General features: G+C 47.1%; 1 protein-coding gene across 1 annotated transcript; it reads left to right on the forward strand.

Moving 5' to 3' along the window:
• The first annotated feature begins 3464 nt into the window (after positions 1–3464).
• Positions 3465–15388, forward strand: zbtb4 (zinc finger and BTB domain containing 4). Its single transcript, XM_080486070.1, has 2 exons — positions 3465–3540; positions 9699–15388. The coding sequence occupies exon 2, from the start codon at positions 9715–9717 to the stop codon at positions 15256–15258; it is 5544 nt and encodes a 1847-aa protein (XP_080342196.1). The 5' UTR covers positions 3465–3540; positions 9699–9714; the 3' UTR covers positions 15259–15388.
• The last annotated feature ends 2837 nt before the right edge of the window (positions 15389–18225 follow it).

Genomic DNA, 18225 nt, shown 5'->3' on the forward strand with positions numbered 1-18225 from the left:
CCACCCCCCCCCCCCCACTGACGTATAATTCAACTTCCAGTTTTTATCTCCTCACACACACATACCCAGCATGCTTTGAAAACGTGCAGGAGTGCATGCGAGTGGACAGGGAGGAGGGTGTGTGTGTGTGTTAGGGGGGGCGGTGAGGGGGAGGAAAAAAAAAAGTTGGTCCAACTCCGTGAGCCAGAGAGGTCACAGGAACAACACCCAATCCCAGAGCGGTTCCCATGGAGACAAGTGTGGCAGCGTACAATGAGGGTGAGAGAGAGTGATGAAAGAGAGGGAGAGATGGAAAGGGCAGGGGAAAAGCGAGGAGGGCGGGTTGTTGGCGTCAAGGTTCAGTTGGTGGGTACTGGGCGGGTGGGGGGGCTGCTGGGGGCAAGGCGGGGTATGGAGTGTGTGTGTGTGTCTGTGTGTGTGTTGGAGGGGGCAAGGGGTGGGGGAGCTGGGGGTGGGGTCTCCACTGAAAAGGACAGTGGGAAGTATGATGGTCTTGCAGCATAACAGACCACTCTCCCACCCCGGCTTGGATTTTTTCAGCTCTCTTGTTCCAGCTGAGAGAATAGCTCATGATCTGAGGCCGCAGAGTGGCTCATGGCCATCGCAGGGGGAACACAGACACATGGAATTTCCACTGACCATGACGTGTGTGTGTGTGTGTGTGTGTGTGTGTGTGTGTGTGTGTGTGTGTGTGTGTGTGCGCGCGTGCGCGTGCGCGCAAGGCCGAGAGCAAACCAGAACCGTGAGAGTTGCCGTTGTGTGGCACTTTGCGCGAGTGAATCAGAAGTGATATCCAGCTGCAGGCCTCAGAGGTGAAGTGGTGGCGGCGGCGGAGCCGCTTTCCACAGCGGTGCCGAGAGCAGGTGCCGACTCAATAGTTTTAATGTAGCCGCATATTCGCTGGCTGACATAGGAGCAGTTAATTGGCATGTCCAGCATCGTCACTGATAGCACTTGAACCCTTTTAGCTGAGGCCGTGGAGAGTTGAAGAGTGCCCACCTTTCGCCCCATTCTCTTTTAAAGAGGCCCTCCATCAACGCTACCCGACTATAACTTGTGGGAGAGCGGCGTACGGTCTAAACTGAGCTAAAAGTATCATGCTTTGGTTATATTTCGAAAGGCCAAAGGAACAAGGGCATGGCAAAGCAACTATATTTATATTGCATAGTTCAGCAAAAGACAAGGACAAAGCGGAATAGCAAGGAAAAAGGCTGAGACCTGAGACCTGTATGACCAACTCTACAAGACACAAGCTGTGATTGGAAACATTATTTATACATCATCCTCCAGCCCTGTAAGGCTCACAAAGCAGCGTGCGGTGTAATATAATGCCACCACCGTTTGGTAATATGGGATACTGGCTCAACTCTTATCTCAATAAAATGCAATGCGTTCTTATGGGATGCACAAATATAGCATATGACTTTTCTCTGGGAAATATCAACACATTGAAGAGAAGTTTCCGCCATTATGATAACGCCCCAGTGTTATAAAAGCATCGTCTTTGCAGAATTTGGCCTTCTGACACAGGAAATCATTACTCAAGGGTAAAAACACAGAAGCAATTTTTTTTAGATGCATCCTGGGTAATGTTGTAGGATTTAGCATTGTTCAGCAATTATTAAATCATGTTGTTCTCAAGTTGCTTTGCAGAACTCTACTGATTGAATGTTTGTGATGAACGATCATAACGCTCATACATTTCTAGGAGTTCGTGGAGCTGGAAAGGTGAGGGTCGCCTCCAACTCGAGGGCTAAATGTGGAGGTGAAACGAAAAATGTGCAGGCAACTGATTCATGCTGTCGAGATAATTGTCTTTAAAGATCTCTGTTGCCTTATAAGAAGATATTCCTTTAATAAAGGCACTCGTCTTTGATATTGTTTGTGCTGACGTGGACATATGGAAGTTTTATTGCCGCCTTGTTAAATGGCAATTACATGGCAATGAGTCTCAGGAGTTGTAGCAGTGTGTACACAAATCACTTTCTACTGAATATAAAAGAAGCAAACACGGCTTCAAGAGACGTGCAGATTATCTGGCCTTCCTCCAGGAGGGAGGCTGCAGCATTAGTCCCGCCCCTTATACTGTGCATTACTGAATGGATTTAAAAGTTAAAAATATAAATGTTTCCAAAATAATTTGAGTTGTTTGAGCGGTTTATTTTTTCTCTGATCCAATGTTGTCGTGTTTATTTGCCAGACAAGCTTGTTTCTAATCCGCTTTGATGCAACAATATTGAAATCAATAGCTGCTCATGACTGGGTCATGCAAAAGATATGAGCAGGACATGAAAAGTTGGACTCAGGAAGCAAGAGAGACACGTTATCCATCCTTGTACTAGAGAGTCTAAGAGGTGATTTATGACTTTTTTTGGCGCTATAATCAGAACTCTGTTCACTTATAGGAGGGACGTAAAGGTGAGGCTCTCTCGGCCTCTGCTGCATTGATTCTGACCAGTCTCACGTTGGCGTGACACTCGGAAGTCCCTAAACTTCATCGAGACGTGATATTAAACCACCGTGGCATCCCCAAAATGCTTTTATTTCCTCCTCAACTTCACTTGATTCGCAGAGTGCTCCCATCCGCCATTTGACTACCGCCAATGTGTCCTCCCACTGTCTCACTTTCTCGCCGTCTCCCTCGCTCGCTCTCCTCCCGCCGCCTCACTGTCTGTCTGTCTGTCTGTCCTTGTGCCCAGGTTTTTCGAGTTGGCGTGGTTCCTGTTTGTTTTCAGCCATTTTGGGGACTTGCAGTGCTCGTAACAAACTGCTTAAATGGCGTCCTCTTGCTTGCTTGCTTGCTCTCTCACTCTGTCTCCCTCTGCCTCTCCCTCCCCTCTCCCTATCGCTGGGCTTTGTGTATATAAAGTAGTGTGTGTGTGTGTGTGTGTGTGTGTGTGTGTGTGTGTGTGTGTGTGTGTGTGTGTGTGTGTGTGTGTGTGTGTGTGTGTGTGTGCGTGCGTGTGTGTGTGTGTGCATGCGTGTGTGTGTCAGACTGAGGGAACAACACTTCCAAATAAAAAGAAGATTGGATTCAGTGGGGGGAGAGAGTCGGTTGGGGGGGGAGTGGCGGGTGGGGGTGGGGGTGCAGAGGGGGGTATTCACTTGCTGGAAGAAAAAAAAAAAAAAAAAAAAGAGCAAAAACACTAAGAATCGTGTGTCAGAGGCAAAAACTGGAGTGAGAGAGGAGAAAGAAAAGGGGAGTGAGTGAGGGAGAGCAAGCAAGTTTGAGTGTGAGAATCGCTCCTGCTCTCTGTCTTCACACACTGCTGCCTGTATGTGTGTGTGTGTGTGTGTGAGTGTGTGTGTGTGAGTGTGTGTGTGTGTGTGTGTGTGTGTGTGTGTGCACACCGCCTCTCCCTGCTCTCTCTCTCTCTCTCTCTCTCCCTCTCGCTCTCACTCTCTCACACACACTCAGACGTGCGCATACACAGACCAAGGGGGGGAGAGAGAGAGAGAGAGAAAGAGAGAGAGAGGGAGAGAGGGAGTGTGAGGGGAGAGAACACATCGCAGCAGAGATGCAGCAGGAGGTTTTCCGAGGTACGTTCTCTTGTATGCTTGCCTTCCTGAGAGACAGACAGAGGGAATAAGAAGGAAGAGAGGCTGAATTCTTGTTGTTTCCCTGCTTGTTTTTTTTTTTTTTTTTTTTTTTTTCCTGCTTTCTCTCTGCTGCTGTAGCGGCGATTGCTCTGCGCGTGAAGAGGAAGAAAAGGTTTTTATTTTACTGTGTTGGGGCGTGAGTGTTGGTGGGTGTGTGTATTTATGCAATGTGCGCTTGTGGAAGCATATTCACGTCTGTGTGCCTGTGCTGGGTCTGTATGTGTGTGTGTGTGTGTGTGTGCGTGTGTGTGTGTGTGTGTGCCAGTAACAGGCCTCGTCTCCCTCATCCTCCCCTCTCTGTCGCTGGCGCACCACGCAGTTTCTTTTTCAAGAGCGATGACTCGTTTAGAGATTGTGATGAAACTTTTAATTTATCGGAGCCGCTTGCGTCTGTGATTCACCACAGATTGGGGAGGGCGACCAGGCGGTCTTATCACATCAGAGCAGGGGTTGAACATGATGTGAAATTTTGTTTTGAGGGGTCCTAACATGGTGGGCCAGCCTCCCACCTCCTGCCTATGAACTTACTGACAACACGAGAGCAAGTGTTTTGTAGGCGGACAAAGTTGGATGCAGCAGGAAGGTAAACATCCCCACTTCTGTCAACTGGTTTTGTCTCTTATTTTGGTTTTGAGCCGCCCAGTTTGTCCTCCATTTTAGCAGCTTGTTTCTATTTTTTTTTTCTCCTCTCTCCTTTTTTTTTTTTTTGTGTGTTGGAGGTTACCTCACGTAGAGCAGCAGAGGGCATATTGATGTCCCCAGTCCTTGTTGTTGCTGCTTCCCTCAGCCTTACTCTTTTTTTCCAAAACAACACAGCATCTGCTGCCAACTATTCTCACATTCCTGGTCTCTGTGGATGCCAAGCCAAGCCCCCGTGCTCAATGTATGGAAAATATGATCCACACTGCCACAGGGTTAGGGGTCATAGGTCAGACAATAGGAAATGTAGCTTGTGGCCTCAAGTAAAGAGGATGTTGTCATAATCGGTCTGTCATATGTGGATCACAGATTTTTATTTATTTTTTATAATTTTTGTGAGTTTGATTATTTTTCTGATAAGATAGTTAGATGAACTGTTGTCATCTTTGACATGCTTGGATGTTGTTAACTTACTTTTTTTTTTCACTGCAAACATAAAGGACGTGGACGAAGTCAGGAAGCTGGTGCAGCACTTCGCTTTTGCTCCCCTGCCACAGTCGTACTTGCAGTTTGTGGTGACCGCTGTAACACGCTGCGTCGGTTCGAGCTTTTAACACTCTGATGTTCCTAAGCTGTTTGAAAGTAATAACTCCAGCGGGGCTTTCACACCCACTTCAAAAGGGACTTTGTGTGAAATTGAAAATTATTTGGGGGAGAAATTACCTCGAAAAGGTCATCGGTGTGGTTGCTACTGCTCTCCAGGGGTGCTTTTTGGGATCTCACTGCTTCCTGACAACACGTCCCGTGATTCTCTAGCAAGCCAGCAGAACTATGGGAATTACGTGCCGGGATGAGAGCTAACAGAGCATGGCGAGTGTGGCGTTTCAGACACGGACCGGTTTGCCGGTGCGTGGAGTGGCATTCGAAAACACCACGATACAACAGTTGACACACGGGGCGGGGGCACGCAGTCAGTCACGCTGAGGGGATCTGAAAGACACGGAAACCATAAAATGTGAACACGGGATTGATGCGTTTGAAGTTACCCCTGCCTCCCTCGCTCACACCACCACAGCCACCACAACCACTCCCCGACCCATACCAACTTCCCCTTACCTCCTCCCTCCGTTCCTCCCTCCCTCTATCCCATCTGGCTGGCTCCACCACGCTCTCTTGGCCGGGGGGTTGTGGAGAGTTCAGTAGCTGCTCTTGCTAACGATGCCCCCCCCCCCCTTAACGCACCCACACACACACACACACACACACACACACACACACACACGTCTTTTACAGAGCAACTGCTGCTTCGATAGTTAGGCCCCTCTGGCTGCCCCTCGCTGGGGAGAAAGCCCAACCAATACCTTCCTCTTCCCACATGCTCCTCGCCGCTGGCTCACCGGCTGGAGCGCCGAGGCCCCCCACATTCCGGCTCGCAGCCCCCTCACACACACACACACACACACACACACACACACACACACACACACACACACACACACACACACACACACACACACACACACACACACACACACACACACACACACACACACACACACACACACAGAATGACACCGAAAATCCTTTTAGTAATAATAATAACGCTGTGGTCAACAATTAGGCTGCTGAATGCAATGTTATTATTACTTATTGAATACTGTGATATTAATGACACGGGCAGCTTTACAGGGCGACTGTTAATTCATTTTTCACATATTCCAGAATCTCACTGAAGTAGGTTTTCTTAAATCACAGTATAAGAGGTTGTTTACTTTACACGGCCTCCTTTTGCACTCCCTCAGTTCACCCTAAAACAGGCGGCTGTAGCTTCTGTCTCCAAACGACTCTCCCCTCTCCCTTATAAACAAGTTTATGCTCGGCTGCTTCCTCTCGTCCCCTCTTTCAATGGCGCTGAGCCTGCCGCAAGATCAATTGCTTGTAATTTGACACCAGCCTCATTGTGCTTTGCCGCTGTGCCGAGGGTAGATGACCATATTAGGAAATCCATAATGAGTCGATATCGGATTTTCTCAACTAAGTAATTATAGTATATACTGTAAGTATACAAATGAGTGCTATAAACATGCGGTAAACCACAATAGCTGACACCCTGGCCACATTAAACATTATATACAAGACATACATAAGTTTATGCAATGAATGATTTGTTTGCACAACTGAGGCATGTTCATTGCCAATTTCAACTCAGATTGAAGTGATTTCTGTCATCTTAACACTGCTTGCAATGGCAGCTCTAGCCTTTTAGTACTTCTCAATACGAGCAGCTATTTTGTTGATGATGACTAAAATAAAACTTTCACCAAATTGTGGCGAGAAATGGCAAGAGTGGTGGAAACCACAGAGGTGGCTCAATCATTTTAGCAGGGCTCGAGAGTGTTTAAAACCTTTTAATGAGGCATAGGTACAAGTGTTAGCTATTTAAACTATAATGAATACCACATTAAGTGAAACTAAAGAGCATTAAAAGTGTAATTTGCTGTAACCAGACTTTTATTCCTCAATTATGAAGATTTATTTGTTTTAGCTTTGTCTTTGTAGTGAGTAAAATAACATGTTGATTAAAAAAACAACAACTTGTAAGTTAGAGGCAGGTGGAAAAAAAACAAAACATGTTTGAATGGATGAACTGAATCCAAACACTTTATTTGTCGACCAGTCGACGTACCAGTAAGGCATAAACAGATTGCTTCACGTCTGGTTCAAGTTGATGTATCAGCCAGACTCCGCTGCCATCCTGCCTTATGTTATTACGCAAGGCCACTTAAGCCGCACTGGGATTGGTGGTGACTTTTCTTTAAAAGTACAGCATAATGGTTTTCACTGTCATGAAGGCATCCACATTTTTTGCAAGCTGGTTGGAAATAATTTCAAATATGGAAAACCTCAACTTTGAATTAGCAGCAAAATTCAAGCTGATAAAAATATTGTTTTTATTTTCTTGAAGATTGTTTATAAAAGTGACTATAAAGCAAAGGCTAAACGGCTCGGTTTTGCTTTTAGGAATATTCTATAAATGTCAGAATTACCTAATCAGAATCAAAAGCAGAGGATGTTTACTTTTCTCACATTTGTCATTTGATACGGAACACAAACTGGAACACAACGAGCCGAACGTAAGACTTGGTTCCCTCTGCCTGCCACTAAAGAGACTGTCTCATCATATGAAATTTATTGCATTTGGTAAAAAGGTTAATCAAGTTTACATGAATTTAGTTAGTAATTTGTTCGGCTCCAGCTGAGCACCTGTTCATGCTGTGCGGTTTCTTAGTGCCACAAGCGTAAATAGATGAACACTTCATGGGCCAACCAGCATGTTATTTTTGCACGAAGCATCCTGTTGCTGAGAAGTGTGGGAACAGTGAGACTGTTTATTTAGATTTTTTTATTTTTTTGATTTAGGTTCCTCATGGTCACATTTGTGTGTCTGTGAATTTGACGGGGGAGGGGGTTGAGTGTGTTGACGTGGGTGCCTGCTCCTCTAGGTAGGTGAAGACATAGGAACGAGTGTTTCTGCATGCCTCGTGTTTTGGCGTGCGTTTCTGTGAGCATACGTGTACATTCAGTACGTTCAAAGTGTGCTGAAAGCCACCTGTGACAGCCAGACTGCATGTCGTGCTGGCTGGGTTTATACAGCGGCCGTGTGCGTCACAGGCAGATGAAGAAAAGGAGCGAGGGGGCGTCATACGCATTTTCCTGTCCGCAGCTCAAGCATCAGATGAGACGGTGAAATTTTTAGCCTAAGCGACGTCTCTCGGAGTGTCCGCCCACTTGTAGCAGGCTGGCGCTTGCCATGAGGGATTTCCTGCACATCTATCGCTCAGCAAATATCAGTGACAATAATGGCGTGTCTCGATACAGAAGGACAGAACATCCAGAGCCTCACGACACAGGGTAGTGTCTCTATTCTGTTTTGAACGTAAATCTTTAATATGCAGAAACATTATTGATTGGCGTCACAACAAAAAGTACCTGCAGTTTGCATTAAGTGCATCAATAATAGACACTTCTGTTTTCCTTTTTGTTGAATGTTGAATGCTGTAGGCCAGCGTTAGGCCGAGATGCACTCTGATTCACCTCTTAGTTTGAATATCATTTACAAGTGGGCCTGTCCATGTTAAACTACTTTGTTTATGCCTGTCTGTCTCGCCTGCAGGCATGTGAGGGTGTATGTACAGTTCATGTATGCATTGTGTGTCAGTTCCCGAGCTCCTGTCTGTGTGACAGTGCGGCGTGTCTGACTGTTCCTGTTTCAATACACCCCCACCACAACCCTCACTCTGCTTCTCCCTTTTTCTCTCACCCTTTCACTCTCCCTCATCCTCTCACCCTTTCTCTCACCCTCTCTGTCTCTCTCACTCTGTCTCACTCAGTCTCTGTGTGTCTCTCTCTCTCTCTCTCCCTCCTCTTCCCTCTGCAATAACAGTGCTGACCTAGTTTCTGCCTGTTCAGAGCTGCCTGTGGAATTTTACAGCGGCCTGCCTTCCTGGCTGCTTTGCTGCTTGAAAATGAAGGCAAAAAAGCATGACTGAGGATTTTTCCTCCTTGTCGCATCATTACAGACATGAACTATCCCCTCTCTTATCCCCAGTTTGCCAGACCTAAACAGAAGAACCCATTTTAAATAAGTAATAACAGCAAGCTGTCGTATGTGAATCTGCAGCTTTCTCGCGTTTGGGGAATAGCAGCAGCTCTGCATCCGCAACCGTAGTGGTCCAATTAGAATAAAAATGAGAATAGCCCGTCGCTCATCTTCTACCGTTTAGCTGAGATTGTACCGGATGCGGAGAAAAACAGCCCTTAAAGATGTTCAAGCATGCGATCGCTCTCCCTTCTCCGCTTTCCTTCCCTCCGCCTTCCCAAATAAATGGTTAGAGTCATGCCTGGCAAATAGTAGCCACTGCCAGGAATGGCTAACAAGGCCGTTGCTCAAATAGCAAGAGAGCGGGTGATTATTTTTATGTGCATCGCAGACCCGGATCTAAGTCAGCACTCTATTCTGAGGGAATCTTGATTAAATCTAAACGCCTTCCAATTAGGCAGAGGGAATGTTGTGTCACAGCCGAGAGAGATGGATCTCTGGAATGTGTGTCTGAAAGCTTGGCTGTGGCATGCTGAAATCCAAACCAGCACTGCCGCAGATTCATTTCTTCCCCCTGCCCTCTCCCTCCTTTCACTCACAATTCCGGGCTGAGCCGTTGGAGTTCAGCGTTACTGGGGCATTTAGGTTTGTGTGTGTGTGTGTGTGTGTGTGTGTGTGTGTGTGTGTGTGTGTTTTCTACAGTTTTCCATGAGATTCATGATTTATTCTCCAAATGTTTTGAGTGCAATGTAAATTTTAGTTACTTTTGTTGGTTCAAAAGTAAGTAGAATTCATGTTCATGTTGCCCCTGATATTTTCTATGTTGTTGCTAAAACTATGTTTCTGACTTATTTTTTAGGTTTCGGGGGCCGGTCATGGTGTCCGGTGAGAAGGTGTGGGACCCCTTCCATGAGGGCCTTATTCAACCACGTCTGAGTGAACAACGCCTGGCTCCTAGACTAGGTCCCCTCTGCAACCCCATACGTACTGCAACTAAGGATACCACGTTTCACCAAAGTCAGCGCTTGTTATCTTTGTCTTCCCCGCCACTGTCATCAGTGGCGTTGAACACCCCTCGTCCCTTTCAAGCCTCCTCACAGATAGATTTGCACAGATCAAAGACTGAGGGACTACATAAACCTGTCTGCTGTCTTGGTGCGGCCACTCAGTCTGAAGAGGAGGAGGGTGAAGCTGAACAATTCAAGATGAAGGGCAAAAAGTTTGGAGGCCGGGGAGAGGCCACGATGGAGGACAGGCTGGAGGATGTAGGTGATGGACCTAAAAATGCAAAAATCACCCTAAGCTTCCCGCTGAGTGCAGCTCCCCTCCCGACCTCTTTGACCTCTCCAAACCACAGTCATAGCTCTTCTTCATCCTCCCCTTCCCCGCACAGACGGCGAACATCTTCTAAAAACTCAGACAAAGGGTCACTGTGGAAACTGGACGCCACCATGGATGTAAAGCACAGACCTTTTAAGCCCCCAAGACATGACAGTTCTCCGTCCTCCTCACCCTCCTCCTCTTCATCTCCCATGAGTGTTCATGGACTCATCAGGAAAGATATAAAATCCCCGCCTCCTCTAAAGTGCTCCAAACTAAATTCAGAGACTCAGTTTCATAGGTCACCACCAAGGTCCTCTGGTGTCTCTTTAGGGGGCTGTTATGGTGGAGACGGATTTGATGAGAGGCACAGGTTGGCCAATGGCACAGCCTCGCCCTCTCAAACTGCTCAAATCCTCTTTAGTCTGGGTGCATCAGGCTATCAGAGAGGGGGGGATGCAGAGAGGAGGGAGAAGATGTCGGGGAGACCAGCTGGGAAAGCGGGAAGCCCACCTGGCCCAAGTCTACACTCACCCCTTCTCCATCTACCACCCCCCTTGCCACCACCACCGCCTCCCCCCTCCGAGGGCCTCACTGCACCCCCCCATTCATCCTCCTTTTCTCCCACTGACAGCCTCAAACCGGAGCTGATATGCGGGGTCTGCCATCGCCTTTTCAGTTCCGCTTCCTCTCTCACCGTTCACATGCGGCTGCATCGTGGAAGCCGCGCCCTCTGTTGCCGTTATTGTGGCAAAGTCTTCATCCACAGCAAGAGACTGCAATCCCACGAGACCTCCTGCAGGGTGCCAGGCCTACACTCCAACAGCCTGCGCCCTCCTTCTCTCACTGTGCAGCCAAAGGAGGAACCATTAGAGGAGGGTGAGGTGAGAGTGGAGGGAGGAGTGATTGTGGGAGGAACAGACATCAGCAAGGCGCGGCCCGGGAAGAAAGCGCGAAGCCTCCTGGCACGTATCCAAGGTGATGATGCAGCAGGCGCAGATCTACTAGCGGGTGATGAGCACCATTTTGTCAAGGTGGTCGATGGCAATGTCATTTATTTTTGCTCTGTGTGTGAGCGATCCTACATGACCCTGTCCAGTCTGAAGCGTCACTCAAATGTACATTCATGGCGACGCAAATATCCATGCCATTACTGCGACAAAGTCTTTGCCCTGGCTGAGTATCGTACCAAGCATGAGGTGTGGCACACAGGAGAACGTCGATACCAGTGCATCTTCTGTTGGGATGCTTTTGCCACCTACTACAATCTGAAAACACACCAGAAGACAATTCACGGGATTAATCCCAGCCTCATCTCTAGTGAAAAGACAGCAAACGGGGGCTATAAACAAAAAGCTAATGCCCTCAAACTGTACCGCCTTCTCCCAATGCGCTCCCAGAAGAGACCCTACAAGACCTACAGTGACAGTTTGCATAATGGCTTGCTGCTGACACCAAGTGAAACATCTTCCCTCTCACTGCCTGGCCTGGGCTGCACTCTGGGCCCTGGGGACCTACAAAGCCTCATTGGTGGGGCCCACCCTCAAAGTGTAAAGCCTGACCCAGATGCCTTCCCTGACAGCTTCCCTGTTTCTGTGGCTTCTGAGCACAGAGACCTCTCTGCACTAACACCCCTCCCCCAGATGGATGTGCCCAAAGTTAGAAAACATGAGAGTGAGGCCCTAGAGTCAGAACAGGGGAGAGGTAGTGGCAGCTTCAAAACGTCCAACAGCAGCAAAACCAAACCTCTTAAGACTGGCCGGGGCACCGAAACAAACACGCCTTCTGTGATAACATATGGCCATACAAAACCCTCCGTCATAGTTCATGGAACAGCAGTGTCCTCCTCTGTCATTGTGCATAGCAACCAAGTTACATCTGGCAGTGAAAAGAGCCCAGTAAGTTGCTCATCCCCTGAGACCAGTAGCAGCCAAACTTTACACAAAGCTTGTCCTAGACCAATCAAAAAGCAAAGAGATAGTACTGATAATCACAAGAAGAGGTCAAGAGAAAGTTCAGATACTACAGAAGAAGGCTCAAGAGGCAGAGAAGATGCAGAGACACGCAGATTATTTTACAAATCACGCAAGTCCCACAGCAAGAGCGATATATCCCATTCCAAGCAGCTGTCAGCATCTGTAGGGTCACAGGTCAAAGAGGCAGGGCCACTGTGCCAGATTACTGTACGTATTGGAGAGGAGGCTATAGTGAAACGCAGCATCTCGGAGACAGACCTCAGGAGAGACAAGAGCCTTTCCCCCCCTAAAGCCAAACGGAGTGAAACATCATCAATGCGAGAAGCCAGGGAGCAACGCCACTCTCACTCTCACTCCCACTCCCACTCCCACCACCACCATAAGCATCGCCTCCAAAGCAGAGTCAGCATGGAAGAAGAAGGCGATAACGACGGAGGCCACTGTGAGGATGAGGATGACGAGGAGGAGGAGGAGGAGGACGAGGACGAGGAGGAGGAGGACGATGACGAAGAGGAGGAGCAGGATGAGGAGGTCAGGAAAAAGTCCAAATCTCCTAATGAAGTGAGGGAGTATTACTTCCGTCAGGAGGTGCGCGAACAAGACAGTGACCACGATACGGAGGATAATTTATGGCGACCTTACTACTCCTACAAGCCGAAGAGAAAAGCCCAAGCACATCTACAGAGGGTAAAGAGCTGGCAGAGAAAACTAAAGTTCAAACGTTCCATCCGACTGAAGAGGAGGGCAGAGAGACTCAAATGCCTTGTGAATAAAGAGACAGAGAAATCACAAGATGAAGAAGAGAATAGGACGATAGAGGAGGGAGAAAAAGTGTCAAAATCCGACAGAGACAGGGGAGATGGATTTAAAAAGGAACGTCTGTCTACCACTGTAAAAGAGAAAAATAAAGATGCAGAGGAACAAGTTGAGGAAGCCTGTAATGAGGTTTCGCCCCCTCCCCTCTATTCTGCAAAGCCTTCTCTGTCTACCTCAGCGGCTCCGGCTGGAATAAAGAGGCGGCCTTGGACTAATGGGAATGCAGCAGAGTGTGGTACATGTGGCCGCTGGTTTTCGAGCCCCAGGAAGCGAGACAAACATGAGCTAAGCCATCTGCTGGAGTTTGTTTGCCTCTTCTGTCGAGCCACTTTCCCCTCAAGAGATAAGTTGGAAGACCACCAGAGAACGCAGCACCCCAAGCCTGCTGAGACACCCTCAGTACCCCCTAAAGTTGAACAAGTTGAAGTGCCCAAAAGCAAATCTGTGCCAGAAATGACTAAGTATGAGGAAGACAAAGTAGGGCACGGAGGCTTAGGAGGGAGTAATTCTAGTCCACATCGCCTAAGTAGAAGAGCATTATCACGACATACCTGTCCTCAGTGTCACAAGGTGTGCAAGACATCCTCAGCACTAACCCGCCATATCAGACGCCATGAGTTAAGCAGTTCCCCAGAGAGAGAAAGGGAAGATAAAGTCTCGGACCCAAAAACATCAGAGACAATTGTTAACCCCCTCAGCACAGACCAAGAGACAGAAAAAAGACATGCTCCAAGTGCTCTCTCTGTTTCAGTTATCAGCTATTCATCACCAGAGCCACACGGTAGCAGTGACTGTATGACATCCCAGCAGCATGAGGACCATATTGAACTCCCAGAAGAAAATCGGATGTCAGAATCCAGTCACCAACATGAACTAACAAAGCCTTCTGAGACAGGGGCACAAATTACAGACCCACCATTAGAAAGCCCAGTTAACCTTACACCCAATAAACTTGAATACATGCCTGCAACACCCTCTAATATCCAGAGTGTGCTTGTAATGAACGGGCCTGAATGTCTTGACTACCGCACTCCGAGCAAAAAGAACCTCGACAGCCAGCTCCATAGAATACCCAGCCCTGCACACATCATGGCATCTGCCAACACCTCTCCAAATGTGCCCATGACATCACAGACCAGAATAACCACTGCTGCTCCTCCTGTTTCCATGACAACAGCTCCCAGCTCTGAGGGGGGATTTGTGAAACGGGATGGGGTCATTATGGACAGAGACAGACAGGGCGGGAGCGGAATCTTCCTACACGCAGGTTACAAGGAAGTGCCTCTGGTCCAGGATCTAAGAGGCCCGTCACTGTCAAGAAGTCCCTCTCCTGAAGAAGCACAGGACCTGACCATGTCATCTATACTAGCCAGAGAGAGGGAGATGGAGAGACAAAAAGAAAAAGAAATGGAGGTGGAGAGGCAGAGAGAACAGGAACGGAACAGAGAAATTGAGAAAGAAAGGGACATCGAGATAGAGAGAGCCCAGCAGATCAGTAGAGTAGCTCACGCATCAGAGGACCAAATTGCACTGTTGGTCCCCAAAGAGGAGCCCTTAAGCCCTGTGCCATCCCCCCAACGTATTCCCACTCAAACCACTATGAATGGACCCTCCACACACAGGCACACTCCCAAGTCCCCTTGCCATTCCCCCTCAAATATTGGTCTGTTAGCTCAAGCCAATCGCCAGATTCACTCAAGTTCACAAGGACTCGACCGGCTCACGTTGCCCACTGGAGCAGCTGGTGCCGGTGACCGCCCCTCTGCCCACGCTCTGCTTCTCCCTCGAGCCCCGCAGCCACCTGAGCCAGACCATCCACATTCTGTTTCTTCCAGAGACTCACAGCAAGGGGATGCCACCCCCGTGGTTTACCCTTCCCAAGATTATCCACTACCCCTTATTGTGCCGGACAGCTACCGCACTGGTAAGAAGCAAGAAGAAAGCCTGCTCATGTCCTCCTATCCACCTGGAGCTCTTCCTTTTGGCCCACTGGGAAAAGTGATGGTCCCTAATGGCGGGGACCTGGCCAAGCTGCCATTCTATCCGGACCCCTACCAGCTGCTTTATGGGCCCCAGCTACTGGCCTATCCATATAACTTGGCAGCATTACCCGTGGCTTTGAATATGATGGCACCTGGGGGGGACAAAGTGGAGCCTCTGCCATTCCTCCCTGCCATCTTCAATTACGCAGCCACTGCTGGGCCTTATATGGGTGCAGCTCCTCACCCTCTTGTGGCGAATCCCAGCCTCTACAGCAGCAGCGGCAGCAGCAGAAAACAACGAGACAGCAGCAGCAGCAAACCGTAGAAGCGCTTTAAGGAATATTTTTCAGTGGGGACGGCAGGGAGTGGGAGGGGTGCGTGCTCACTGGGTCATTGAGTTCACTCGCACAGCACCCTTGCCATTCTTTTATTCAATAGCGATCAGTGCATTACGGTAGGAGGTGTGAAGGGAGAAGGAGCAAAGAAATGAAGCAATGGGAAGGTGTATATATATATATATATATATATATATATATATATATGTGCTTCCCTATCTTTACTCCTGCTCACCCACCTCCATGTCTCTCCTGTCTGGCTGTAATGTGTCGTAGTTCTAGAGCTTGATTAATCTTCCTCTCTGACTCATTATATTGTCTATAAATATAAGAATAAGAACTGCTAACAGGGTGTGTATTGTGTGGAAAAAAATTTAGTTCAGTCTACTTCCCTTTATAGTCACCGCATAATGAGGATAAACGCTCTTCAGGGAGAGCTTCTATGGGCAAAGATACAGGATAAGACAGACGAGTCCTCATTCAACGCAGTTGAAGATGGAGCATTTAAGGAACTTTGTGTATTTTTGTATGAGAACACAGGTGCATCCTGTTGTTAAACTGTCTGTGAAAGTTATATATGAGCATGTACATGCACATATATGTAGGGATTCGTGCATGCAGGGCTGGGCTGCAGCAGGTATTACTGTGTATGAGTGAAAGCTGGTGTGATGTGTGTGTGTGTGTGTGCGTGCGTGCGTGTGCGTGCGTGTGTGTGCGTGTGTGAGGGATGTGGGTGAATGACTAGATCATTCCGTTTTCGACACACACAGCATTCCTACTCTAGTCGAGAAAAGGCTACGGTAGGTCCATGTGCATCGCTAAAAAGTCAAAGGTATAGCTGGACATGACTCTGTGACAAAGACAGATCATCTGAGCTCCGAAGTCTCGACAGGAATGGCGACTCCGTGTCCTGATGACACTGTAGGATCTGTATAGCATTCACCATGGGTAAACCTTATGTGCACAAAATAGACAAGTAGTGGTCACTTAACGGGGACACTTGTAGCTGCTTTGGAAAATGTAGCTGGCCACTGGGTAAGAATTAAAGGCTGGTAGAACATTGCACTTCTGTTTTTTTTTTTTTTTCATCTCATTTCCTTCAAATGAAAAAGGAAAAGAAATTTTTAAATGCCAGTCAGCCTTCAACTTGTGTAGCTTTTTCCTCTTTGATTGGAAGAGGAAAAGGCTCCATTTCCTAAGCCAGGAGGAAGACAAGCAACAGCAGAGAACGAAACAAGCAAAATGGATTCAGGGTATTGCATATTTCTGGATAGGAAGAGAAATATATATGGGCACAAAACTGTCAGACTCTGAATCGGAAGGTCACGCAGGAAAGGACACTAGGGTTGAAATAGGTTGTCGTGCTCGCCTGAACAAGGAGAGATTGGAAAAAGTCTGAACTATTTCCCTTCCTGCCCTGCGTCATTTACCAAGAGGTGGGGAAAAGGCAAAGCTTGGCAGCCAAAGTGGTGGCCGAAACTCTCCAGACACCCTCCCGGGGGTCTTTTTTTGTTACATGTGATGTTATCTCTACATGTTTGTTTTGTTAAACTATGTTGTTGTTTATGTTGTTTAGCCCTCTTACCGGATGGAAGTGGCTTCAGTGAAAAAAGGGGGAGTATATTTTAAGATATGAATGTAAATTTAGTCATGAGGTTAATGAAGTACAGCTGCATTAATGGTAGAGTTGGTTTCAGTTCCTTTTTTTTTTTTTTTTTTTTGGTTATGTTTCTGTTTTGACACAAATAACCTGTTAAAGAACTGTATAACGTCTGGTATGCATATATACAGTAGTCCTAGGAACACATCAGTAAACTTGGGTTCTGTATCCACAACGCATGAGCAACACTTGCTTCCTAACCGTTTATATCCTCAGCAAATCTGGCATTGTGTGCACAGCTTTTTGTTTGTTTCATTTTATATTTCCTGGCCTTCTTCCATATCTCAGTTAATCATATTTCAATCCATTATAGGCCTTTTTTTTTTTCTTTTTTTTTTTTTTTTGGATGAACTTCCACAAAACTTGCTGCCACAATAAGATCCCACATTTACGAGCTGTTTTCTCTCCCTCCTTGAGCGTGGATTCGCTCGCTGCACCTTTTCCGAGTGAAATACGTGTGTTTCTGTGTGCGTGACGGTACTGGGGCGCCTTTTGGTTCGGGCAGGAGTGCTAAAATGCAGCGTGACCGACTGCAGGGGTGGACATGCGTCCCTCTCGGGTGTGGTTACAAGCCTTTTGCGTGTTTGGGTACGTGTTTTGAGAGCGAGTGACAGCGTGAAAACGAAAAACCAAAACAAATCTGCCTAAGCAGCAAATCCCTTGGCAGTACATGGGCCACTTATTATTATTTTTTTTTTTTTTTTGGGGGGGTGGGGGTGGGGGTTGTTTTTTGACACTTTTCTGTGGGTTAGTTTCAGTGTAAAAAAAGCCTTGCTGTCTCCAATACACTATCTCAAGCCATTCCTGTAGATGGACATGTTTGTGTTTTTGGACCATTTCTTATGCCATAGTTTGCCATCATGGTTATCATACAGACCAAAAGCATGCAAATCGACGTATTGTAGTGACTGGACTGGAATCTGGTGGTAATATACAACTATTTACTGTATGTTTTAGTTTAAATGAATGTGCCTCTGCTTTGATATTTAAATAATTATCTATAGTAAGACGTGGATCCGCCAGATTTCAACTGTTAAGGTGCCTTGTTATGGCATAAGAAATTTGAATAGCTATATGAACATTTTTTCTTGAGAAATGACGGTATGATTTGGAGATAGATTTCATGGCTTTGTTTGCTATGAAGCTGTTCATAGATGTAGGAGTGTGGCTAAACTGTTTTTTGGTATTGTGTACATGTCTAGGGTAATACTGTGCCATATAGAGCCCACAAAATACGTTAATGTTATTTTTAAAAGATGTTTTAATGTTGCCTGATGACTTTGTCTTTAGATTTGAT

The sequence above is a fragment of the Lipophrys pholis genome, assembly GCF_963383615.2.
Source record: "Lipophrys pholis genome assembly, chromosome: 18".
Taxonomy (NCBI): Eukaryota; Metazoa; Chordata; class Actinopteri; order Blenniiformes; family Blenniidae; genus Lipophrys; species Lipophrys pholis.

Bases quoted from the DNA above. Each gene is read 5' to 3' on its own strand.
- zbtb4 (XM_080486070.1), top strand. From the start codon at position 9,715: ATGGTGTCCGGTGAGAAGGTGTGGGACCCCTTCCATGAGGGCCTTATT.